The sequence below is a fragment of the Schistocerca gregaria genome, chromosome 3, assembly GCF_023897955.1.
Source record: "Schistocerca gregaria isolate iqSchGreg1 chromosome 3, iqSchGreg1.2, whole genome shotgun sequence".
Classification (NCBI taxonomy): domain Eukaryota; kingdom Metazoa; phylum Arthropoda; class Insecta; order Orthoptera; family Acrididae; genus Schistocerca; species Schistocerca gregaria.
In genome coordinates this window covers 564,131,335-564,152,449 of record NC_064922.1, presented here as the reverse complement: position 1 = coordinate 564,152,449, position 21,115 = coordinate 564,131,335, and the positions used below count along the sequence as shown (strand labels likewise).

Sequence of the window (21,115 nt, the reverse complement as noted above, 5' to 3'; positions counted from 1 at the left end):
AAAGCGCTCTGCAATCATGTTTGCATCAGTACCATTTATGGTAACACCGGGGACAGCTGTTGAGGCCTGTTACCCATTTGATCTTTGTCCAGATTTGGGAAGGTGACATGTGGCACCCAATGGTGGAGATGTATCTCTCCCAACACTCCTCCTTCCATTGTTTGATAAGGTAGCGAACACGGGCACAGAGACGTTTAAAAGCTATTAGGTGCTCCAGGGAAGGGTGCCACTTATGCCACTGTAGAGCTTGCCGACACTCCTTAATTGCTTCAGCGACTTCCGACAACCGCCAAGGGACTGCCTTACGCCTCGGGCAGCCTAAAGAACAAGGGACCGCGTTTTCTGCCACAGAAACAATTGTGCTAGTAACCTGCTCAACCATCATATCAATGTTACCATGTGGGGGAGATTCAGCGGTGAAAGTTCCCCAGTCTGCCTTGTTCAAAGCCCATCTGGGCAGGCATCTGTATGTCTGACACTGGGGCATGACGGGAAGATGTGGAAGTGGTCACTACCACACAGGTCATCATGTGTTCTCCAGTGGATATATGGGAGAAGTCCTGGGCTGCAAATTGATAAATCAATTGTCGAGTAACTACCCTGAGCATACTGAAATGTGTGGCAGCCCCAGTATCTAAGAGGCAGAGGTCAAATTGCGACAGTAAAGTTTCAACATATCTGCCTCGGCCAGTAAGCATGGTAGCACCTCACAAGGGGTTATGGGCATTAAAATCTCCCAGAAGTAGGAAAGGTTTAGGGAGTTGACCAATCAGTGCAGCTAATACATTCAGGGGTAATGCACCATCTGGAGGAAGATAAACGTTGCAGTTATTTCTTGCATCATCCCTATTCTGACAACTACAGCTTCCAGAGGGGTTTGAAGGGGCGCATGTTCACTACAGACCGAGTTTAGGACATAAATGCACACCCCACCTGAAACTCGATTATAGGCACTATGGTTCCTGTAATATCCCTTATAGCCACAGTGGGCGGGAGTCCGCATTGCTGGGAACCAGGTTTCCTGGAGGGCAAAGCAGATAGCAAGTGTAAAGATTAACAGTTTCTGTAGCTCAGCCAAGTGGTGGAAAAAACCACCGCAATTCCATTCGGGGATGACATCATGAGACTGGGAAGGCATAGAACATTCAATGAGGCAGTTTACGCCTCAGAGTCATCTGATGCCACCGATTTATTGCCTGAGCAGTCTATGTCCATTGTGTCTGAGGGTCTGGTGAGATCTAGGTCCTCTGGAGACTTCAAAATCTCCACCTCATCCTCAGCCCCAGAGCTTGTAGGTAGTGGTGGTGTGGGTGTCACTGCAATGTCTCTGGTCTTAGGGACTTTCTTTTTAGATTTCTCTCATTGCTCCTTGGGTTTCCGTGGCTAGGAGGACTTCACTGGCTCAGTCTCCGGGACTGAGAATGAGCGTGAAGCCATACAACCAGCTACTTTTGGGCTCTTCAGCCACTGGCAGGTGTTGTCTTTTCCTCTAGAAGAAACCTAGGAATGGAGTTACCCAAGGTACCCCTTCCTAGCAAGAGAAGCCGAAGAAGACTTACGCTTTTCTACCTTAGAAGTGGGGACAGATGGTTGGGGGGCGGGGGGTAGGTGTTGCTCCCAAAGTAGGTGGTGCAGGAGAACAGGGAGGGAAATGCCCCTCACCCTCACCATCAAGGGGGGAGGTGTAGTCTTCTGGCTCTGAGAGGTGACTTGGGTTGGCAGAGCTGATGGTGCCAGAACTGGTGTAGCGGCAGCATAAGACAATGTCATATACACAGGATGCAGGTGTTCAAATTTTCTCTTAGCCTCAGTGAAGGTCAGTTGGTCCAGGGTCTTGTACTCCATGATTTTCCTTTCTTTCTTGAGAATCCTGCAGTCAGGAGAGCAAGGCGAATAGTGCTCTCCACAGTTGACACACATGGGAGGCGGGGCACATGGTGTGTTGGGATGTGATGGGCGTCTGCAATCTTGGCACGTGATGTTGGAAATACAGTGGGAAGACATGGCCAAACTTCCAGCACTTAAAGCACCGCACTGGGGGAGGGATATAGGGCTTTACATCACACTAGTAGACCATCATCTTGCCCTTCTTGGGCAATGTATTACCCTCAAAGGCCAAGATGAAGGCACCGGTGGCAAACTGATTATCCTTCGGACCCCCGGTGGACACGTCGGACAAAATGTACACCTCGCCACTCTAAATTGGCACACAGCTCATCGTCGGAATGCAAAAGAAGGTCTCTGTGAAATATGATATCCTGGGCCATATTTAAGTTCTTATGGGCCATGATGATTACAGAAACATCCCCCAGCTTGACACAAGTGAGTACCTCCCGTGACTGCACAGAGGATGCTGTTTTGATCAAGACTGACACAGATCACATTTTGGACAAGCCCTCCACCTCCCCGAACTTGTCCTCTAAATGCTCAACAAAAAAAACTGAGGCTTCATTGTCATGAAAGATTCCCCATCAGCTCTCTAACATACAAGGTACCAGGGCAAATAGGGTCCACTGCCATACTTAGCCTGATGTTCCTCCCATGGTGTTGCCAGGTAGGTGACTGGTTTGGGGGCCTAATTCTGTGTGTTGAATTGAGCTTGTGATCGCTTAGAGATGATGAAACTACACTTCATCGTGTGTCGTCTGCTCTGATACCACCCGCTCTGACCAGGGGCCCTCCCCATGGGCGCCACCCAGCTGCAGCAAAGGCCACCTGGCAGGATGGCCATTGCCGGATGGCCATTGCCAGAAGTCCCAATGCCCCACGGGGATGGGCATCTACCCCTTGGCATTCGTGGGGAGTTAACGGCACAGTCATCAGCAGAGCGATTCCTGTGTGGTCAGGGGGATACAACTAACAGGGTACGTCGCGGCCCCACCACAACAGACTGGCTACCGTGCTGGATTTCAGGTGCAAAGAAGTCCATGGTCATCATCAATGCAGAAATCGATACTGCATAGTGCATGGTGGTAAATGCGCCCAGGAAGGTGCCCTCAGTCAAGAGATGGAGAATGGGCAGGACTGCAATGCAACAATGAGAAAGTGTGCTAAAGATCTTAATGCATGCATGATGGATATTATGCACCTTGTAAGGCACCCTTCCCTAATTGGCTCGCTCTTTGGGTAAATTCTGAAGAATGGAGGTCAAACCCTACAGGGGACCATCACATAAAGGCCGAAACATGTTGAACTCCTTTTAGCCACCTCGTACAACAGGCAGGAATACCTCAGGCCTATTCTAGCCCCCGGACCTGCAGGGAGGATATAATCTGAACTTCAAGTTTAGAAGGAAGTATATTTTATGAGTGCTGGGCTGTCATACGAAGCAACACAAGGCTAAATAGTTTTGATGTTGCAGCAGGGTTATCAACGTAAATACATACCACACAGTAAAATATTGCTGCGGAGGACAGTTGCCAGCTTGTCCTGCATAATGCTGAACCTATTTAAGTAAATATAGTGCTTATCAGGAAGCAACTGACCACAGTCAAGCATAGATGTCAAACAGAGGCACCTCATTCTTCTCTCTGTCAGTTGTTTGGAAATATCCTGTATATAGGACACTGTTATTCGCACAGTTCATGTTACAGTTTATGCATGTTGTATCCGTGGGTCACAAAAAGCTCAGTTTCCCACTAGAAATTATTCAGGAAGTTGCACCAGTTTACAACAAAGTCATACTTTTGAGCAGTCAAGTGATAACTGTCATCACTTTCTTCAACAGTAATACACGACCATTTGTAGATGGTCCACAAGTGTCGCATTTCCATAAATTTGGTCACATTTGTAGTACTGCATGCTGTGTGTCTTAATAAACCACTATGCAGTATAGACTAGGTGGAAGAAAAAAAATTTGCAGAAAATTCCCTTACAGTTGAATAATAAGTATGTTTGACGAAAATTAAAAATACTTGTGTTTCCCTTGCACATTTATTCACAATCTTTACACATGTGGCACATTCCTTGCATTTTATTTGGTGTGTTCTATGCTGAAATGTTGTCGTCGTCCCCCCCCCCCCCCCTTCCTTTAACCTTTCCCCTTCCTGATCTCTGACAATAAAAAGAGATGTGAATATCAAAAAGGACTGTGTGTGTTACAGATTCTGCATCCATGTATTATTTATCAACATATTCAACATCTTGACTGATATGTTGTCTGAACAGTGTACCAGCTTTGCTAATTATTCCACAAAAGCCTGCCAGCTGTCTGTCAGTATAGTACCCCGGCAGTTCCTCATACAAGGTGAAATGTCTTCTGCTAATCACTTCAAATCTGTAAAAATATGGAAATCACTTGGTGAAATATTCAGAATGTATGAAAGTTGATTCAACAGCTCCTATATGAATTGTTAAACAAGTTGTTGAGTTGATGCTGCAGCATGTGTTATATATATATATATATATATAGATGATGTAAATAAAATAGAAAGAAACTTCCACATGGGAAAAATATATTAAAAACAAAGATTCCAAGACTTACCAAGCGGGAAAGCGCCGGCAGACAGGCACATGAACAAAACACACAAACACACACACAGAATTACGAGCTTTCGCAACTGGCAGTTGCTTCGTCGGGAAAGAGGGAAGGAGAGGGAAAAATGAAAGGATGTGGGCTTTAAGGGAGAGGGTAAGGAGTCATTCCAATCCCGGGAGCGGAAAGACTTCCCTTAGGGGAAAAAAAGGACAGTTGTACACTCGCATACACCCACCCACACACATATCCATCCGCTTGGTGTCTGTGTATGTGCGGATGGATATGTGTGTGGGTGTGTGTATGCGAGTGTACACCTGTCCTTTTCTTCCCCTAAGGGAAGTCTTTCCACTCCCGGGATTGGAATGACTCCTTACCCTCTCCCTTAAAACCCACATCCTTTCATTTTTCCCTCTCCTTCCCTCTTTCCCGACGAAGCAACTGCCAGTTGCGAAAGCTCGTAATTCTGTGTGTGTGTTTGTGTGTTTTGTTCATGTGCCTGTCTGCCGGCGCTTTCCCGCTTGGTAAGTCTTGGAATCTTTGTTGGCACTGATACACTATTTTGATGAATGTGTCAGGTGCCATGGTAATTACACACAAAACTAATTAATACATGCTCACATACAAACCTTTGCTGATACAGACACTTGATTTATTTTCAGGTTCTATTGGAGGAAGGGAGGTGGGAAATCGAAGGGGGGAAGGTGGGCAGAGTGGAGAGAAGAAACCTTGTGCATTGTAATGCCTTTAATGATGTTTGCCAAGTCTTAATTCTCTTACCAAGGAAAAAATTAATTCCTGCCAAATGAAAGAACAACTGAAGATAGATTGTAATTACAGGACACAAGAAAATTGTTTTAACTTACAGAACCTAGGGAATTTTTGGCACATGAAATAAAATGGTTCATCAGAACAACAGTCACATTAACATTCCATTATAATTCACATCTGAGCTATTCAAAAATTCTCATTGGGTCCCTTCTTTACTGTCCATTTATCATCTGTGAATTTTCATCTCTGTTTATGCTGTATTAGGTAACCTTTTCTTCTTTTTTTTCTTATTAACATTCTATGTGACCAAATGTCATTAAAAAAGTTAAGTAAAATTCAAATGGAGAACAAAAATTTTGGAGTATGTACAAAACAACAAGAACAAAAAGAGCTGGTTCTGGATTTAAAATGGGAGGTAGCACTTACCTTCCGTCTCCTAGCAGGTGGCACAATGAAGTACGTGGTGACACTGTTATCCCGAAGATACTGGTTCCTTGTCCCACCGTGGCCTGCTTCCACTTCGTACTCACCACCAAGATAGTCCAATGTAGCCTGCGTTACGTGCACACGGCTGCAAAATCAATATCATTAATATAGAGGTGTGTGTGTGTGTGTGTGTGTGTGTGTGTGTGTGTGTGTGTGAGAGAGAGAGAGAGAGAGAGAGAGAGAGAGAGAGAGAGTCGAAGTAGAGTCTTATGAGATGTGCTGTGTGCTGTAGAATGACTCAATTCGCAGCAGCAGCCAATTCAGGGTTCTTCTATGTAAAGGCTTTCGAAAATGTATTGAATAATTTGAAAGGAGGTAATTCTCATTGCAGCAAAAAACACAGTCCAAGAAACATGAATTGATAAAAGTTACTTTCCAAAATATGAATACCTGTTTACAGAAAGGAAAACACATAATGTCCACTCTGGATACTTGTTCAAATGAGGTGCTCAACAAGATGGTCACCCATGTTAGTCGATCCCTCTTATTTTCAATGTAGGGAATCACATACAAAAGTTGACCCAGTTATTGTTATACTTACTGCCAAGCATTACAGATACAATACCTTTGCATCTGTTCTTCTGTTAATAAAATCACAATGGGCCAAAAGATTATATATATAAACTAACAACACAAAAGGAACTAAAGCACGGACAAGCATCACATGGACATTTTCAGCCTGATCAATGCTTGTTTGATTCTCCCTTTTAGTACAAGTTTATGTACGTAGTCTGATGACCCATATTATTCTTATTAAATAATCTTATGTGAAGATAACTGTATAAACAACACTAGTTATCAAATAGAAACATATTTCACTTGCCATGAGGTAAGCTGTACTGTTATTTCTAACAGTGCAACTTTTATGGCTTACCCAGGCTCTCCACCAGCTTCCATGTGGTTTGCAAGTGTGACATCATTAGACCAGACATCATACTGCCACTTCCGCAGGCCCAGCACACCACACAGCACACGGCCTGAGTGGATGCCAACCCTCATATTGAGTTGGACATCTGTTGCTTCCACCACAGACCTGTTAACAGTGATACCCAAAATAGTGCTTGTAACCAATATCTTGCACCATGTAGTAGTATGTTGGTAGTATTTTCTTACAAGCCTATTCTATAGAAATATTGGATAGCACTGATTACAGAAAATGAAGGATAATACCAAACTTTTATTGTTATTACTCTTGAAACTTCCTGGCAGATTAAAGCTGTGTACCAGGCTGAGACATGAACTAGAGACCTTTGCCTTTCATAGGCAACTGCTCTAACAAATTAAGTCTGGAAGGAAGGAGATCATGTAAGGCTGTGAGGACAAGTCATGGGTTAGTCGGTAGAGCAGTTGCCTGCGAAAGGCAAAGGTCCCAAATCCAAGTCTCGCTCTGGTACACAGTTTTAATACACTTGGAAGTTTCATATCAGCGTACACTTTGTTGCAGAGCAAAAATTTCATTCTGGTTAATACTCTTGCTTAAGATTGTGAAGTAACAACATAACTGGAGATTTTCACCAATATCCCTCAGAAGAAAATGATGACAGTGATGGCTGATTTAAACTAAGATGAGTTGAAACTCAGAATTAATTTATTGCATTTATCTACTAAAAGGAATTAATTAAATAACTAAGATGGGACAATACACATTAATGATTTGAAAAAAATAACCGATAGCTGCTCTCTCTCTTTTTTTGCCTCAAAACTAAAAAGGGTAAGAATATTAGAAAGTGGTTATAAACAAATACTGCATACATCTACTGGCTATTTTTCTACATAATCATAGTGATGACCAAGATATTTGTCATAACTTTGTACCAGCTTTCCTGTACCCTCTACAAAAGGACATTCCCTTGTCCATCAAGCCATGCCATACCCTGCAGATTCCTACTAGAGGAAAAATGTCATCTGATCCATTACCATTTCAGCTTTGAAATGAGTTGTTTCTGGAACTGCTGGAAGCAGAAGCATGCTATTGGTGCCCTGTGTATTGGCTACTGTTGGGGGTGAGGAGAGGTCTGCCTCTTTCCCAGAGACATGCAGGCAGCATACTGGAATGAACATTGCATTCACAGTGCCTATCACAATGATACAGTATGCTGTATTATGTAGTAGGTAAGAATGGCAACAGGCAGAAACATTCCATACCCAACTGAAGTCATCTGAATTCCGCTAATTCTTTCAATCTCAGAAAAGGGTCAAGTTACATTGTGAGTATAGTATCCTCCACAGAGCAGCCAAAACTGTTGTTGTCCCTGGTGACATGAAGTCCTGTGGCTTCCTCAAATGAGAACTTGCAAATAACTATGATTAAGGACATCACTGGCAGGCAACAGACATTTTTTTCTTGCAGAGGACCCATGAAAGCTGGTACATGTTTATGACAAATGTCTAAATTGCCACAATGATTATGATGAAAATCAGTCAACAAACATCTTTACATAAACTCTTGTCATCATACTTACTTTCATTTTCAGTTACATTTGAGGTTGAAAGGACTGTGCTTCACATATTTTCGAAAAAGCGTTTTAAAGTATCAGTCTATGCTACACAGGATCTATATTTAGTAAGTACAACTCTCGACTGGTTTATTTAGTTGGTATACCAGTATTAATGGATGAGCATTTAACTCTACTCAGATACCCTATAAGAAAAATGTTGTTTGATTACTGAACCACTATTATTTAAATTTTGATAACCTGTGCCAACTAATGGCATGCTTTAAGTCTGGACTTGAATCGTACAATATCTGAATCAGATGGGTAACAGTTAAGTTTCATTTTTTCAAACAGCCAGTTACAATATTAGATTGCTTACATTCATGGACAAAAGCTATTTTCTCTCTCTCTCTCTCTCTCTCTCTCTCTCTCTCTCTCTCTCTCTCTCTCTCTCTCCCCCCCCCCCCCCCCCCCCCACTTTTATATCCTGTCGAGAGTCCCAGAATGATGGCAACAATTGGCCAATAATTTTTTGATGTTTTAGAATGACATTGTTGAGGTCATTTGACTCTAAGCTTTACAATTTATTTATTTCACTTTTGTAATTTCTGTAGTAGAAACATTTTCAAGGTCCTACCCCCCCCACCCCCCCCCCTTGAAAATGAAAATGTCCAGCATGTCTGAATGGAGCGCCATCATCAAAATATTACAACACTTACATGGCTGTATACACGCATCATCTCATCACAAGATCAGACTGTGAATTAAAAAGAAGGAATTCTAGTCACAAATTCTACTATTCTACTAACAAAAGAGAGTCCTATAAGCCCTTGTTTCAGACTTATAACATAAACTGAATTGTGGAAGTTTAGTTACCTGAATATGAGATAAGCTGGAGACTAAAAAAAAAAGAGGCATTCAACCTTTTCAAAACACCTTTTGACAGACAACCACTCACATGTTGTAGATTGTTACATTTTACCTGCTGTCAAGAAAAGCTAAAAAATGACACACACACACATCTAGAAATACTTTCACATTAATATACATATGGCACAGAATGCCAGATTAGTTTGCAATCACCAAACGTAATTTCCTCTCCCTTCTGTGTTACATTAACTTTCAATTATGTAGTTGTTACACTACAGTCGCCAATTAAATTTTATTTTTCAGTTTTTGTTTATGTAGTGATTTTTCATGATGTTAAAAGCTTTATTTTCACTTGTGTTAAATATAATAGTTTCTGCATAGCATTTAAAAGTAATGTTTTCATTTGAAAACACAGTGTACATCTTCTTTTCTGTATTCACTGAACTATGTCAGGACTATCTGTGCAAGTTGCTTATCATTTTATCCTTCAATTGCAACCGACAATAACCTAGGAAGTTGAAAGACAGTTTTTGACCAAAAAGTATTTCACAGAACATCAGGAAAATATTTCCTATGTAACATCTTTTAAGCTCTGGCCTGTGTAGAGTTGTAATGTAATTATTATAACTTTCTATTCCAAATCAGAGTGAGGAATTGGCTCACCATCTATGTACATGTGTGTGGAAAAATGTATAAAAACCATACTCAGGCTGGACAAAGACATATTAACACACTACATGGGTTTGATGTTGATGGGGCGGACACTGAACATCAAATTAATGACCAGAACAGAATTTGAAGAAAAGTATCTCACTGTAAGATAGCACAAGGTACAGACTCATTTAACACAGAAAATACTTACGCAATAGCATCAATCATATCGAGCCCCATTTCAACACAGCAGTGGGCATGATCGGACCGAGGCTCTGGCAGGCCAGATACACAATAGTAACAGTCACCGAGGATCTTAATCCTCAGACAGTGGTTGTCCTGTTACACAGAAAATTAAAATACTTTAGTTGAACCGTTGTTACTGAAAAAACTATTGTAACAAATGCATTGTAACAGTAGCAATAGTAGTAAAGACAAAGGAGGAGTTTTATGGAAAACAGTGGAAGTGCAGAATTGCCCTTACAAAATATGGTATATCCTTAATCTGGTCTGTTTGTAACTTGTAATTATTTTCTGTGTACTTCACCCATTAAATGTACCCATATGTGTTAGCTGTAGCAGGTGTAACTATGTAACATGTACATCTTAACTGGTGAAGAGATTGCCAGTAGCATTGTGAGCCTGCCATGTACTCTCCTCTCCCCGACCCTTGCAATGATGACAACAACAGTATCTAGCTCCCTTTTCCATGTTCCCAATATTGTTTAATATGGGATGTGTGTATCAAACTATTTTTAAATCATCTACATATTGTGACTAGCACTTTTCCACATATGTTTCCTGCAATGAACACACAGCTCACTTCAATGACTGCATGATTTTTTACAAGTCTCAGATGAAGTGTGATATTTAGAGACATCCAAGAAAACTTCAGTTTTTGTAAATGAGACACTACCTCGCTCCCAAAGAACTGACATTGCTTGCATTACTAAAGCACTATTTGTCATAATGTCTTAGTGGGAGAGTTTTATTATATTTTTAAATATGACCAACATGGTGAAAAGATTGATAAGAACTGATAAACTTAATGTCAGTAAATGTAACCGTAGGCTTCCGCGGCCGTTGTCAATGTCAATAAAATTCTTCTGCGTTAGAGACCGCATTGTCATTTATAAAATTCCAACGTTTCGGCGTCTGTTGCAACACACCCTGAGGCGTCTTGCAACAGACGCCGAAACGTTGGAATTTTATAAATGACAATGTGGTCTCTAACCCAGAAGAATTTTATTGACATTAATGTCAGTAGGCAAGAAAATTACAACAAACATGATACTGTGCTTTGTGGAGGGGAGGGAATGGGAGGGGAGGGAGAACAGTATGACATGTGGCACAAAATAATTATGTGGGAGCTTATAAACATTTATATTGTTGCTACACATATTCGAAGAGGAGTCTCACACAAGCAGCAGCTACTCAGCGTACTTACAAATACCAGTGTGTCCAGATGGCATTCATAAAATGACCATTATCATGCCTTTCAGATTGTTTGAATTTATGTTCATGCTGTATAGACTTAAGAACATGACACAAATATGGCAACACTTCATTGGTTGTGTGCTCTTCAAATTTACATTCTATTGTGGTTATCTTCATCAGATTTTAATTTTCTGACCAGATGAGGAATCTCACAACAACCATTTCAAACAATTTCGCAACACCCTTTCTCACAACAATATCATAATCAACAAAGGCAATGTCAACTTCAGTTCAAAGAATTCATCTTTCTCAAATTCGTTGTCAATGCATCAGGCATCCGTCGCACAGCACAATGTATAGAGAGACTATCCAACAGCTGTCTCCATCAGAAAGCAATCTAGTATTATGCCAGTTCCTAGGCATGATAAATTTCTATAGAAGACACATTCCACATACAGTCTCCCTGAAAGCACCACTAACACAAGCTCTTGCCGGCAATAATAATACCACTGGTGAATTCAAACTCACTTGGACAAGTGAGATCAAAGCCCTTTTCACCCTTTTCAAAGCATTAAGGACTGCCTTACCCATGCTGTTACCTTGGCACACTCCCTCACAATGCACAGCACATCACAGCAGCAGAAGCAAAAGAAACTGCTATCATAGCTCTGCTACAGCAAGAGGTGGGGTGGTGTGCAGCAACCACTCTATTCTTCTCACTTAAGCCCACATCATCACAAAGCAAGTGGTCTGCATATGAGGGGGAGTTACTGGCACTTTAAAAGCAGTATGCTACTTCAGACAGAACATGAAGGATGCCCCCTCAGATCTACACAAATCAAGACCCACTTGCCAACTATGCAAAACCCACCCAAGGGCACATGCTCCCATTGGTTTTAGTATATGGACTACTTTGCCCAGTTCACCATGGACCTCCCCCGCCTCAAATGCTTGGAGAACACTGTGGCAGATTATTTCTCATGAATCATGAGTGCCTTGTCATCTAATCTCAACTATGATCAGTTTGTAGATGCATAACAACATTATGAACATTTACAAGTCCTCATCTATGACCTGTCCACAAACCTATGGACTGAATGTCGCCCTGTCCTGGGAGCAACCCACCCTATACTCCACTATGTTTCAAAAAATCGGACACACCCTCTATACCTCAAAAATACTGTTATTTTATATTTGAACAGCTCCACAATTTGGCACACCTGGGTATTTGCCCAAAACACCACTAGTGATGAACAGGTTCATGTGGCCTAATGTAAAGAAAAACTATAAGCTCCATGCTCGCGAAAACACATCCCATGTCAGAAGAGTGAAGTCTTATGTCACACGAAACCATATAAAGTATTTCCGAGATCCCAAAGGGTGCTTTCATCAAATACATAATGACCTTATCAGTCCACTACCTGACTCTGATTACTACCACCATATTCTCTTGGTGATCAATCATGTCACACATTGGGTCGAAGCAACAGTATTACAATGGCTGAACTCACTGTCAAAGCATTTGCTGAAATGAGGATCTCACACTTCGGCCACCCAGTTTCCATCACAACAGACCAGGACAGGCAGTTTATGACTCTGCACTCTTTTTCGAACTATACAATATGATGGGCGCTAAGCGTTTTAGAACCACAGCATACCACCCTCAAAGTAACGATCTGGTCGAATGGTAGCACCACAAAAGACAGGCAGCACTTAAATGCCACGGAGAGCTATGGACTAAGGTTCTCCTGTGGGTTCTCGTGGGACTTTGTACAGCACAAAGACATGACTTTCAAGCATCACTGGGTGAAATTCTATACAGCGAGACATTATCTCTGCCAGCAGACTTCACGTGCCATGAACCTATGCCATAGGCCTACTGGACTTACAATTAGTCACACATGTCGAGAACCACGTACCATGCCTTCACATACCACTGCCCCTCCCACACTCACCACCTGAAGTTTTGTGATCACAAAGCGCTTGCAGACTGTGACTTCATAATGTTAAGATATGACATGTTACAATCTGTCCCAAATCTCTTTACTCAGACTCCATAAAGTGCTCCAAAGAGACTACTGAACCTTCCAAATGTCATCAACCAGAAAATCTGCAACTGTGTCAATCAATCAACTCAAATCTGCCTGGACACTACAAAACACCTCACCAAATGTCAACACTTGCCAAGCAACCCTCTCTCTGACACTTGCCTATCCTGTTGTTATTAATGCTGTACCGCCAACCTTCAAATTATGACTGGACATCTGTGACTTACTTCCCGGGGGTCCCAACATCCAACTTGTTGACAACAACTTCCTCACTGAAGGACTGCAGAATTATGACAACATGTTTACTTCCAACGAACCTCCCACCAGCCCTATCCACCCTTCACACTGTCACACACTCATGCTATGGCCTGCTTCACTGCAAACTGATATGCCTCCACAATTACCATCCCTATGCCAATCGGCATACACTACTGCCCAATGACCCATACTGCTGCAGATGATATTGTACCTGAAAGACCTGTCTGTCCCCATGCTATCAAGACACCACATCACTCCACACAGATGCTATCAAGACACCACATCACTCCACACAGATGCCATCATGCCACCACATCTCTCCACACAGCCTCCCTCATAGTGCTCTGCACTAAGGGTGCCAGAAGGTGGGGAAGGGTGGGGGAGGGCACTGTGGAAACACTGCACTGCTGGCAGTTGACCAGAACCCCAGTCAGACACCCTCTGACAAGTGGTCTGGCTTATGGCTTTGTTGTCTACTGTATGCTCTGTGTGATGATAAAAGTGTTCTGTGTTCTATGTTCTATCTGGGTTGCGTGATTGTTCACCACTGTCACTATCTATGCCCTGGAGAATCACAATTTTTCTAGTTTCAATGGTATACTACAACAGTTTGATTTAGACTATTTACAACACTTTGTATATCAAACTGAACATAAACTAACCTTGTTTTTCTTAAAAATATTCAATATGTGCAACTTTAGTTATGTGGCACACATGCAATCTATATTGGTCAACAAATCTGGAGCCTTTCATCTCTGGCAGAAACAGTATTATCCATCCCTGTATTGACTGACCAAGTGCAACAGGCATGGAACTCCATCCTACAAACTGGCATCCGCCACCTTTATGGTAAAATGCATGTATGTTTGCATGTTTGCATTCAACTTTCTGGCTGTTACACTGGTTATCAATGTACCAGCATTTCACATTTACAATGGTTTATCTTAGGCTTGCATTAATTAATCTGTCATCTCGTAATTGAAATTTCATTACTCTACATCAATTATTTTTTGTTGTTACGAGTTTTTTCTGTCAGTGTATATGACTATTTTAATCATGTTTACTGCCTATTATGTTCTGTAACTTTCACAGTGTCTGTTTAGCATTAAATGGAGCAATCATTTGGGTGACAAAACACTGCAGATGGAAGAAGTTTGACTCCTGTATGGTAAAGGGACTGCAGTCAGCTGGTGAGTGTAACTTCCTGTTCGAGGGGAAAAGGCGATATGCAGAAGAATACCATGCCACATCAGTCACACAGTTCAAGCAACCGACTATCATTTACACAGTACTCGTTCATGTGGTTACCTAAAACTGTGAGCTACTCTTCAATTATGAACTTGCACCACACTCTACAATGCTTACAGTTGATACCAACCAAATTTATTTCTTTGACAGGCACCCTGCACAGTCCCACAGACAGAGGAGAGGAGAGCACAGAAGAAAGAAAGAAAGAAAGAAAGAAAGAAAGAAAGAAAGAAAGGCAGGAAACAAGGAACGTTAGAGTTTAACGTCCCGTCTACAATGAAGTCATTAGAGACGGAGCCAAAGCTTGAAATAGGGAAGGTGTGGGAAGGAAGTCAGCCATGCTCTTTCAAAGGAACCATTCCAGCATTTGCCTCAGTCAGTGTATGGAAATCACATAAAAAAAACCCAAATCTGGATGGCCAGATGAGGATTTGAACTGTTGTCCTTCTGAGTGCAAGTCTAGTGTGTTAACCACTGCACCTCAGTCATACTGAAGGGACATTTCTGTTGATGATGAAGTGAAGGTGTACATTGTGTTCTGACTGATGAAGAGAACAAAATCCTCATTTGTGCTCAGAGTTAACTCAAATGCAAATGCTTCGTTGGTGTGTGGTATTTCCCACATTGAGCCAATGCCCGTCCAGAAAAAAATATGTATGATACTACAGATGAGCCGACAACTGACCCAGATACAGCCATCAAAGCAATTTTTTAGTATTACCTATTGGACACCACTACAAAAAAATTTGATAATAGTTGCAAAATGTTTAATGAAATCTAAACAGATTTCATATTTCTACAAAAATTAAAATGAGCAGGAGCTCAAACTCTGATGCTGATCAATACACTCTTATTAATGTAATATAACTTTTACAAATATTACTTTCTGAGAATACAATCCTGTTAGACATACTTTTTTATTTGTTTTCGAACTACTCTATTTCAGGATTTCCAAAGTTATCGATAGCACATAGACTTCATGCACTGTCACCAGTCACAATGAAAGATCTTTCTCTAAATCAAAAACAATAATAAAAAAAATACTTCCGGCCAACACTGTGGCAAAGTAAAGTACCCCTTTATATACCCACACTGAAATTAGCGATACTGACAAAGATTTTGTGAATATTAAAGTTAAGAAAGTAAATCCATATAAATATTTTCGTTATCTTTAAAATTGAATGAGAAAATGTACATATTATTGTTGTATACGTGGTAATAAATCAAGATTCTAAAATAATGAGTTTTGTGTTACAGTACATCCTAAGTTAATATCCTTACAAATTTTTGCTTGCTGGTTCTGGATTAGCTGTAACTGTCAGTCAAACTTTACTTCAACTGAAGGTGTTTGCATGCTAGAGTCGCCTCTGAAAATTTGAGCCAATACAATGGAAAACCACCTTCTAGGAAACATCTTGAGCTGAGCAGATGCCAGACTGGACTGGAACGCAGTTTTCTGAAGCTTTTGGTATGGTGCTAACTCAAATGTTTTCAAAATCAATAAATACTGTACACATCTGACTGCCTTAAGCCATAACTTTCAGGAATAAAAGAGGGGCAACAGAACAGCTGCAGTTAGCTGGAAAGGCGAAAATTCTACAGCCTCCTAGTAGACATTCGTAAACCATAATTCAGTTTGAATTAATTTTTTTGTTCTGTGATTAAGTTTGGAAACATCAAGTGATTATGAACAAGGGAAAAGGACATTTTATTGTTTTCCAAATTTTCTTAGGCTCAAACAATACATCGCTAAAGGCAACCATTAAATTTTAGATTCCTCAAAAACAGCCACTCTTTGCTTTAATCACTGTCTTACATGATCTTGGCATGCGATGGGTCGATTTTTTTCATCTGCAATTGGTCTCCATTCTTGTTGCTGGACGTCCCACAGGTGTGTCCCACTCATGATTCTCTGTTTTTGCATCATCCTGTCCAACTCAACCCTTAGTATCCTAACTGGGCTACAATCGGGGACCTGACAGACCATTACTTGTTTCTCAAAAAGCATCTATACCACCACAGGACCCCCTCCGTGCTTCAGAGTTGGAAATATGCACTGAAGATTCAAGTGTTGATGGTGTAACCAGCATACTAATTGACAGTGTTTACTTCCAAATATTTCCAACTTGGATTCATCAGTGAATAAGACTCTTTCCCAGGCCCATGCTACCAAACGTTGATGTGCCGTAGCCTGCTGACGCCTCTTCTTTTTGTTAATGGGGCGTAACAGTGGCTTTCTTGCTGCCACATAATCCTGGAGGCTGTTTTCTGGTGGATGCTGTCTCAGTGTTGACTCATTGTTGTACCCCTAGTTGTGTTTAGTTCTACAGTCAATTTACGGACATTTTTGAATCAGTTACATGTACTAGCCACTACCTAATACATCTTCTGCTGTTCTGATATTTTTCTGGATACTGCTGAGTGAGGACGATCATCACAGGAGCCTGTATCTTTAGGGTCTTGACGACTCTGCTGATGGAAAAGGTTCAATTCCATCAATATTTGACTAGCACTATTGCCCTCTTGGTGCAAAGTGATTATCTTTATCCGAGAATTGTAAGGGATATGGCACTTTGGGACAGTTTTCAATTACTCTCGCTGCATATAGGACTACTACCTTCTTTCGCGGAACTACAACTGAACGGAATTTTAAGACCATGTAACGTCAGTCTACATAAAACTGGGCAATACCAATATGCATGAACATGTACAACAATTATCTGTACAATATGTGTCATTATTAACCGTTATTTGCGCATACTATTCTGTATTGTAACCAATAACTCACATACACCACTCCCATCTCGCAAATATATGTACGCAAGGTGATCAGTAACAATGTGAAAAACTTGTAAGGATGTTAGACGGCAAAATGTGAGGAGAAATAACTGTTCAGAAAGAAATTCGATACGTTTTCATCGTTTCCGAGTTAATTAGTGTTGAGGTTACCCAATCAAGCCGTTGCACGCTTAATTCAAGAGGTCCGCCAGAGTCGGTGTCGCCAAACGTCGTCTGTCTTTGGTTTCCTAAAACCGAACAAGAGAGCGATACAAAAATTGGGCATGGGACCGAACTATGGATCGAACCCGAGTCGTAGGCTGAGTAGTCTACTACCACCTATGTCATGAGAACAGCTGACACGATCTAGTCTAGTCTATCCCAGCTCCCTTCTCTACGCCCGAAAGCGTCATCTTTCCGACAACGAAATTTGCCGCTATCTGCTGTGGTAAATTATGTGTGACAGAGAATTCCCTGATTTTAAAATTAAGTAATATGTAAACAAAGATCGTTATCAGAACGTAACAAATGGTACATTTATTGTGAAAGCTGCAAGAATTTTATTCTGACATCTGGAAGTAGTAGTTACGAAAGCTACTAGTAGATGGCGTTGTAATAAGCAACAACTGGTACTAGCATAGCTTAGGGACAGGTTGAAGTCACGTACTGCACTGAGCAACATGTATTCCTGGTACTAAAATATCACAGGTTAGAACATAGTATTACGGCAGCATGGCGCAGTTTTCAAACACGATTTAATATTCTAAAAGAACCCGATGCGAAAAACATACACAATTGAAAAATGTCCCCCAGTTACTGGACTAAAATCACCATCATCCGAGAAAATCCGTCCGCAGAAATGGTTTGAAGCGTTCCAGTACGCATAAAACTCTGAGAAATAGTCTGCACACGGAACTTCCTGGCAGATTAAAGCTGTGTGCCGGACCGAGACTCGAACTCGGGACCTTTACCTTTTGCGGGCAAGTGCTCTACCAACTGAGCTACCCAAGCACGACTCACGCCCCGTCCTCACAGCTTTAATTCCGCCAGTACCTCGTCTACTACCTTCCAGACTTCACAGAAGTTCTCCTGCGAACCTTGCAGAACTAGCACTCCTGGATGAAAGGATATTGCGGAGACATGGCTTAGCCACAGCCTGGAGGATGTTTCTACAGTGAAATTGTCACTCTATTGTGGAGTGTGCCCTGATATGAAACTTCCTGGCAGATTAAAACTGTGTGCCGGACCGAGACTCGAACTTCGGATCTTTGCCTTCGGTTGGTAGAGCACTTGCTCACGAAAGGCAAAGGTCCCGAGTTCGAGTCTCGGTCCTACACACAGTTTCAATCTGCCAGGAAGTTCATATCAGCGCACACTCCGCTGTAGAGTGAAAATTTCATTCTAGTCTGCACATGTTTCCATTCAAAACCAAAAGCCACCAAGTCATTCCTGTACCCACTGTGCGAGAAAGATCTGACTTTGCGAATCAGATTCTCACAATGATTGCTAATGTTGATTGTATTTGGTTCACAGATGAAGCACATTTCCACCTGAATGGATCCGTGAATAAACAAAACTGCCGAATTTGGGATTCCGAAATATCCCTATTCGTGTGAAGCGAAACCACTGCATTCTTCTAAAGTTACTATTTTGACTGCGGTATGCAGCAGAGGCACTACCGGACCTTTCTGCAAGCGAGAATCGATAACTAGGGGACGTTATGTTGTTCATTTTGAAACAATTTTGAGGATCTACCATGCACCAAGTGCCTCTTGCAATATAGGGCCGGACCTCATCGCACCGAACAGGTGTAACGTTTCTTGTCGAATACGCCGGGAATGGAGTCACTACATTGGGTTACCGCAAGTTTACTGACGCGGGCATGGACTTACTCCCATATTCACCCGATCTGACTCCTTGCCACTAATTTTTGCGGGACGCATCACACTTCGGAACTATCTTAGTACCAGGGAATAACTCCAGTTTGTCGATCACACTACATTCGGGCTGAGACACTACAAGATAAAGTGGCAGATCTAGTTGTACGTTTGTGCCACCTATCTACTGAGGGCAATGGACGTTTGGAAAGATTGTGACGTGACTACAATGATTGCTTGTAGAGTAAAGCGCCCTCTGTAAGCAGTTTTCGTTAAGTATTATTTCGAAACTTCTGTGCAACATTCTTACAGATTTCACAGTGTTCTCAGTTCTCAGTGTTCACAGTGTTCTCATTCCAACCTTTGTTTTCATGTTATTTAATTTTTTTTGTTGGATATCCAGGTTAAGAGCAAATTTCGCGATATTTCTTTAAGTTCTGGATATAGTACATCAATCTGTTATGACGTATGTGCAAATCATGGACGAAACTCTGTTTAGGTTGTATGTTAATAAGCACACAATACTATAAATATTACTCGGCAGTACATAAAGATATCATCGTTTTTTAATCAAATAATCTCAGTAGAGACTCCTCAAAATAACTATGAAATTTGATGAACCCGTGGTTCTGAGACTGTGGCCTTAAAAAAACAAAAATTAAACGTCTTAATGCCCTGTCATTATGGGAGTAAGAGAGTTATTACGTTCGTAGAATGTCAATCCATATCACTACAATGTCACCACCGAGCGAGATGGCGCGGTTCAATCCCACGTCCGGCCGTCCTGATTTAGGTTTCCCTGATTTCCCTAAATCGCTCCAGGCTAATACCGGGATGGTTACTTTCAAAGGGCACGGCCGACTTCCTGCCCCGTCCTTCCCTAATCCGATGACACCGATGACCTCGCTGTCTGGTCTCCTTCCCCCAAAACAACCAACCAATGTCACCCGTCCGCCTCGATACCTGAGTGGTGCCAGCACGGTAGCTCAGCGTGTTCGGTCAAAGGGTTATCTATGTCTGTAAAAACAAGTGATGTTTGTCTCCGATAGCGTTTTTAATAGCTGAAATAAGAGAAAAAATAAATCCAAACGAGCAGAGACTTCCATGAAAATTTTCAACGAAACAGAAGAGGGCTGAAAAGAGAAACTCTCTGCTCCGTCGTGTGATATAGGAACAAAAAGGCTAATTAATTTTGTGTGTAGCCCTATCGGCTCGAATGACGGCGAGTATACGGAAGATCCTGTGGTGACCAGAACCAAAGATATGGTGAAGGTAATACACGATAAGGTGTTGAACGACCGGCGAGTAGATATCCTCTCGATAAGTAAACGTATAAGCATCCCAAGAAAAGGAACATTTAAATTGTAAATTCAACATATTCTTCCATGAAAAATGGGACCAATGTTCTCTCTTGATCAAAGGCTGAAACGCCTGTTGAATTCCCATCAGATGGTCAGACACGTTCTCGCTCAATCCGAGAAAGTTCCTGAAGCTCTATCACGCATTTCATCAAGCACGAGGAGATTACTTCTTAACTGCAGACAAGAGACAATCATTTGCATACATTCTACAAAGAAGGTGTAACTGACATGTAACGTTTTATTTCTTGATTCGAATGGTGTAACATAACCGATCACTCAGAAGACAGAAAAACGATTACATATAAACCTCACTGTTGCCTAAATCTCGCGAGGAATAACTCCGTGAGAACGTCATACGAATAGTCAACTAACTCCAATATGAGACGCTACCAGGAAGGTAGAAACAATGTGTCTAAATTCC

The 21,115-nt window shown here is 41.6% G+C and overlaps 1 protein-coding gene across 6 annotated transcripts in view; it reads right to left on the bottom strand.

The window, feature by feature from the left end:
* LOC126356172 (Ca(2+)/calmodulin-responsive adenylate cyclase) overlaps positions 1-21,115 on the bottom strand; it is a 1,163,484-nt gene that overhangs the window by 159,733 nt on the left and 982,636 nt on the right. For all 6 annotated transcript variants that reach the window (XM_050006929.1, XM_050006931.1, XM_050006933.1 and 3 more), the window contains exons 12-14: positions 9,899-10,026; positions 6,606-6,764; positions 5,672-5,816 (exon numbers count right to left, since the gene is read on the bottom strand). In XM_050006929.1, coding sequence (XP_049862886.1) covers positions 5,672-5,816; positions 6,606-6,764; positions 9,899-10,026 — 432 coding nt within the window. The remainder of the gene's footprint in view (positions 1-5,671; positions 5,817-6,605; positions 6,765-9,898; positions 10,027-21,115) is intronic.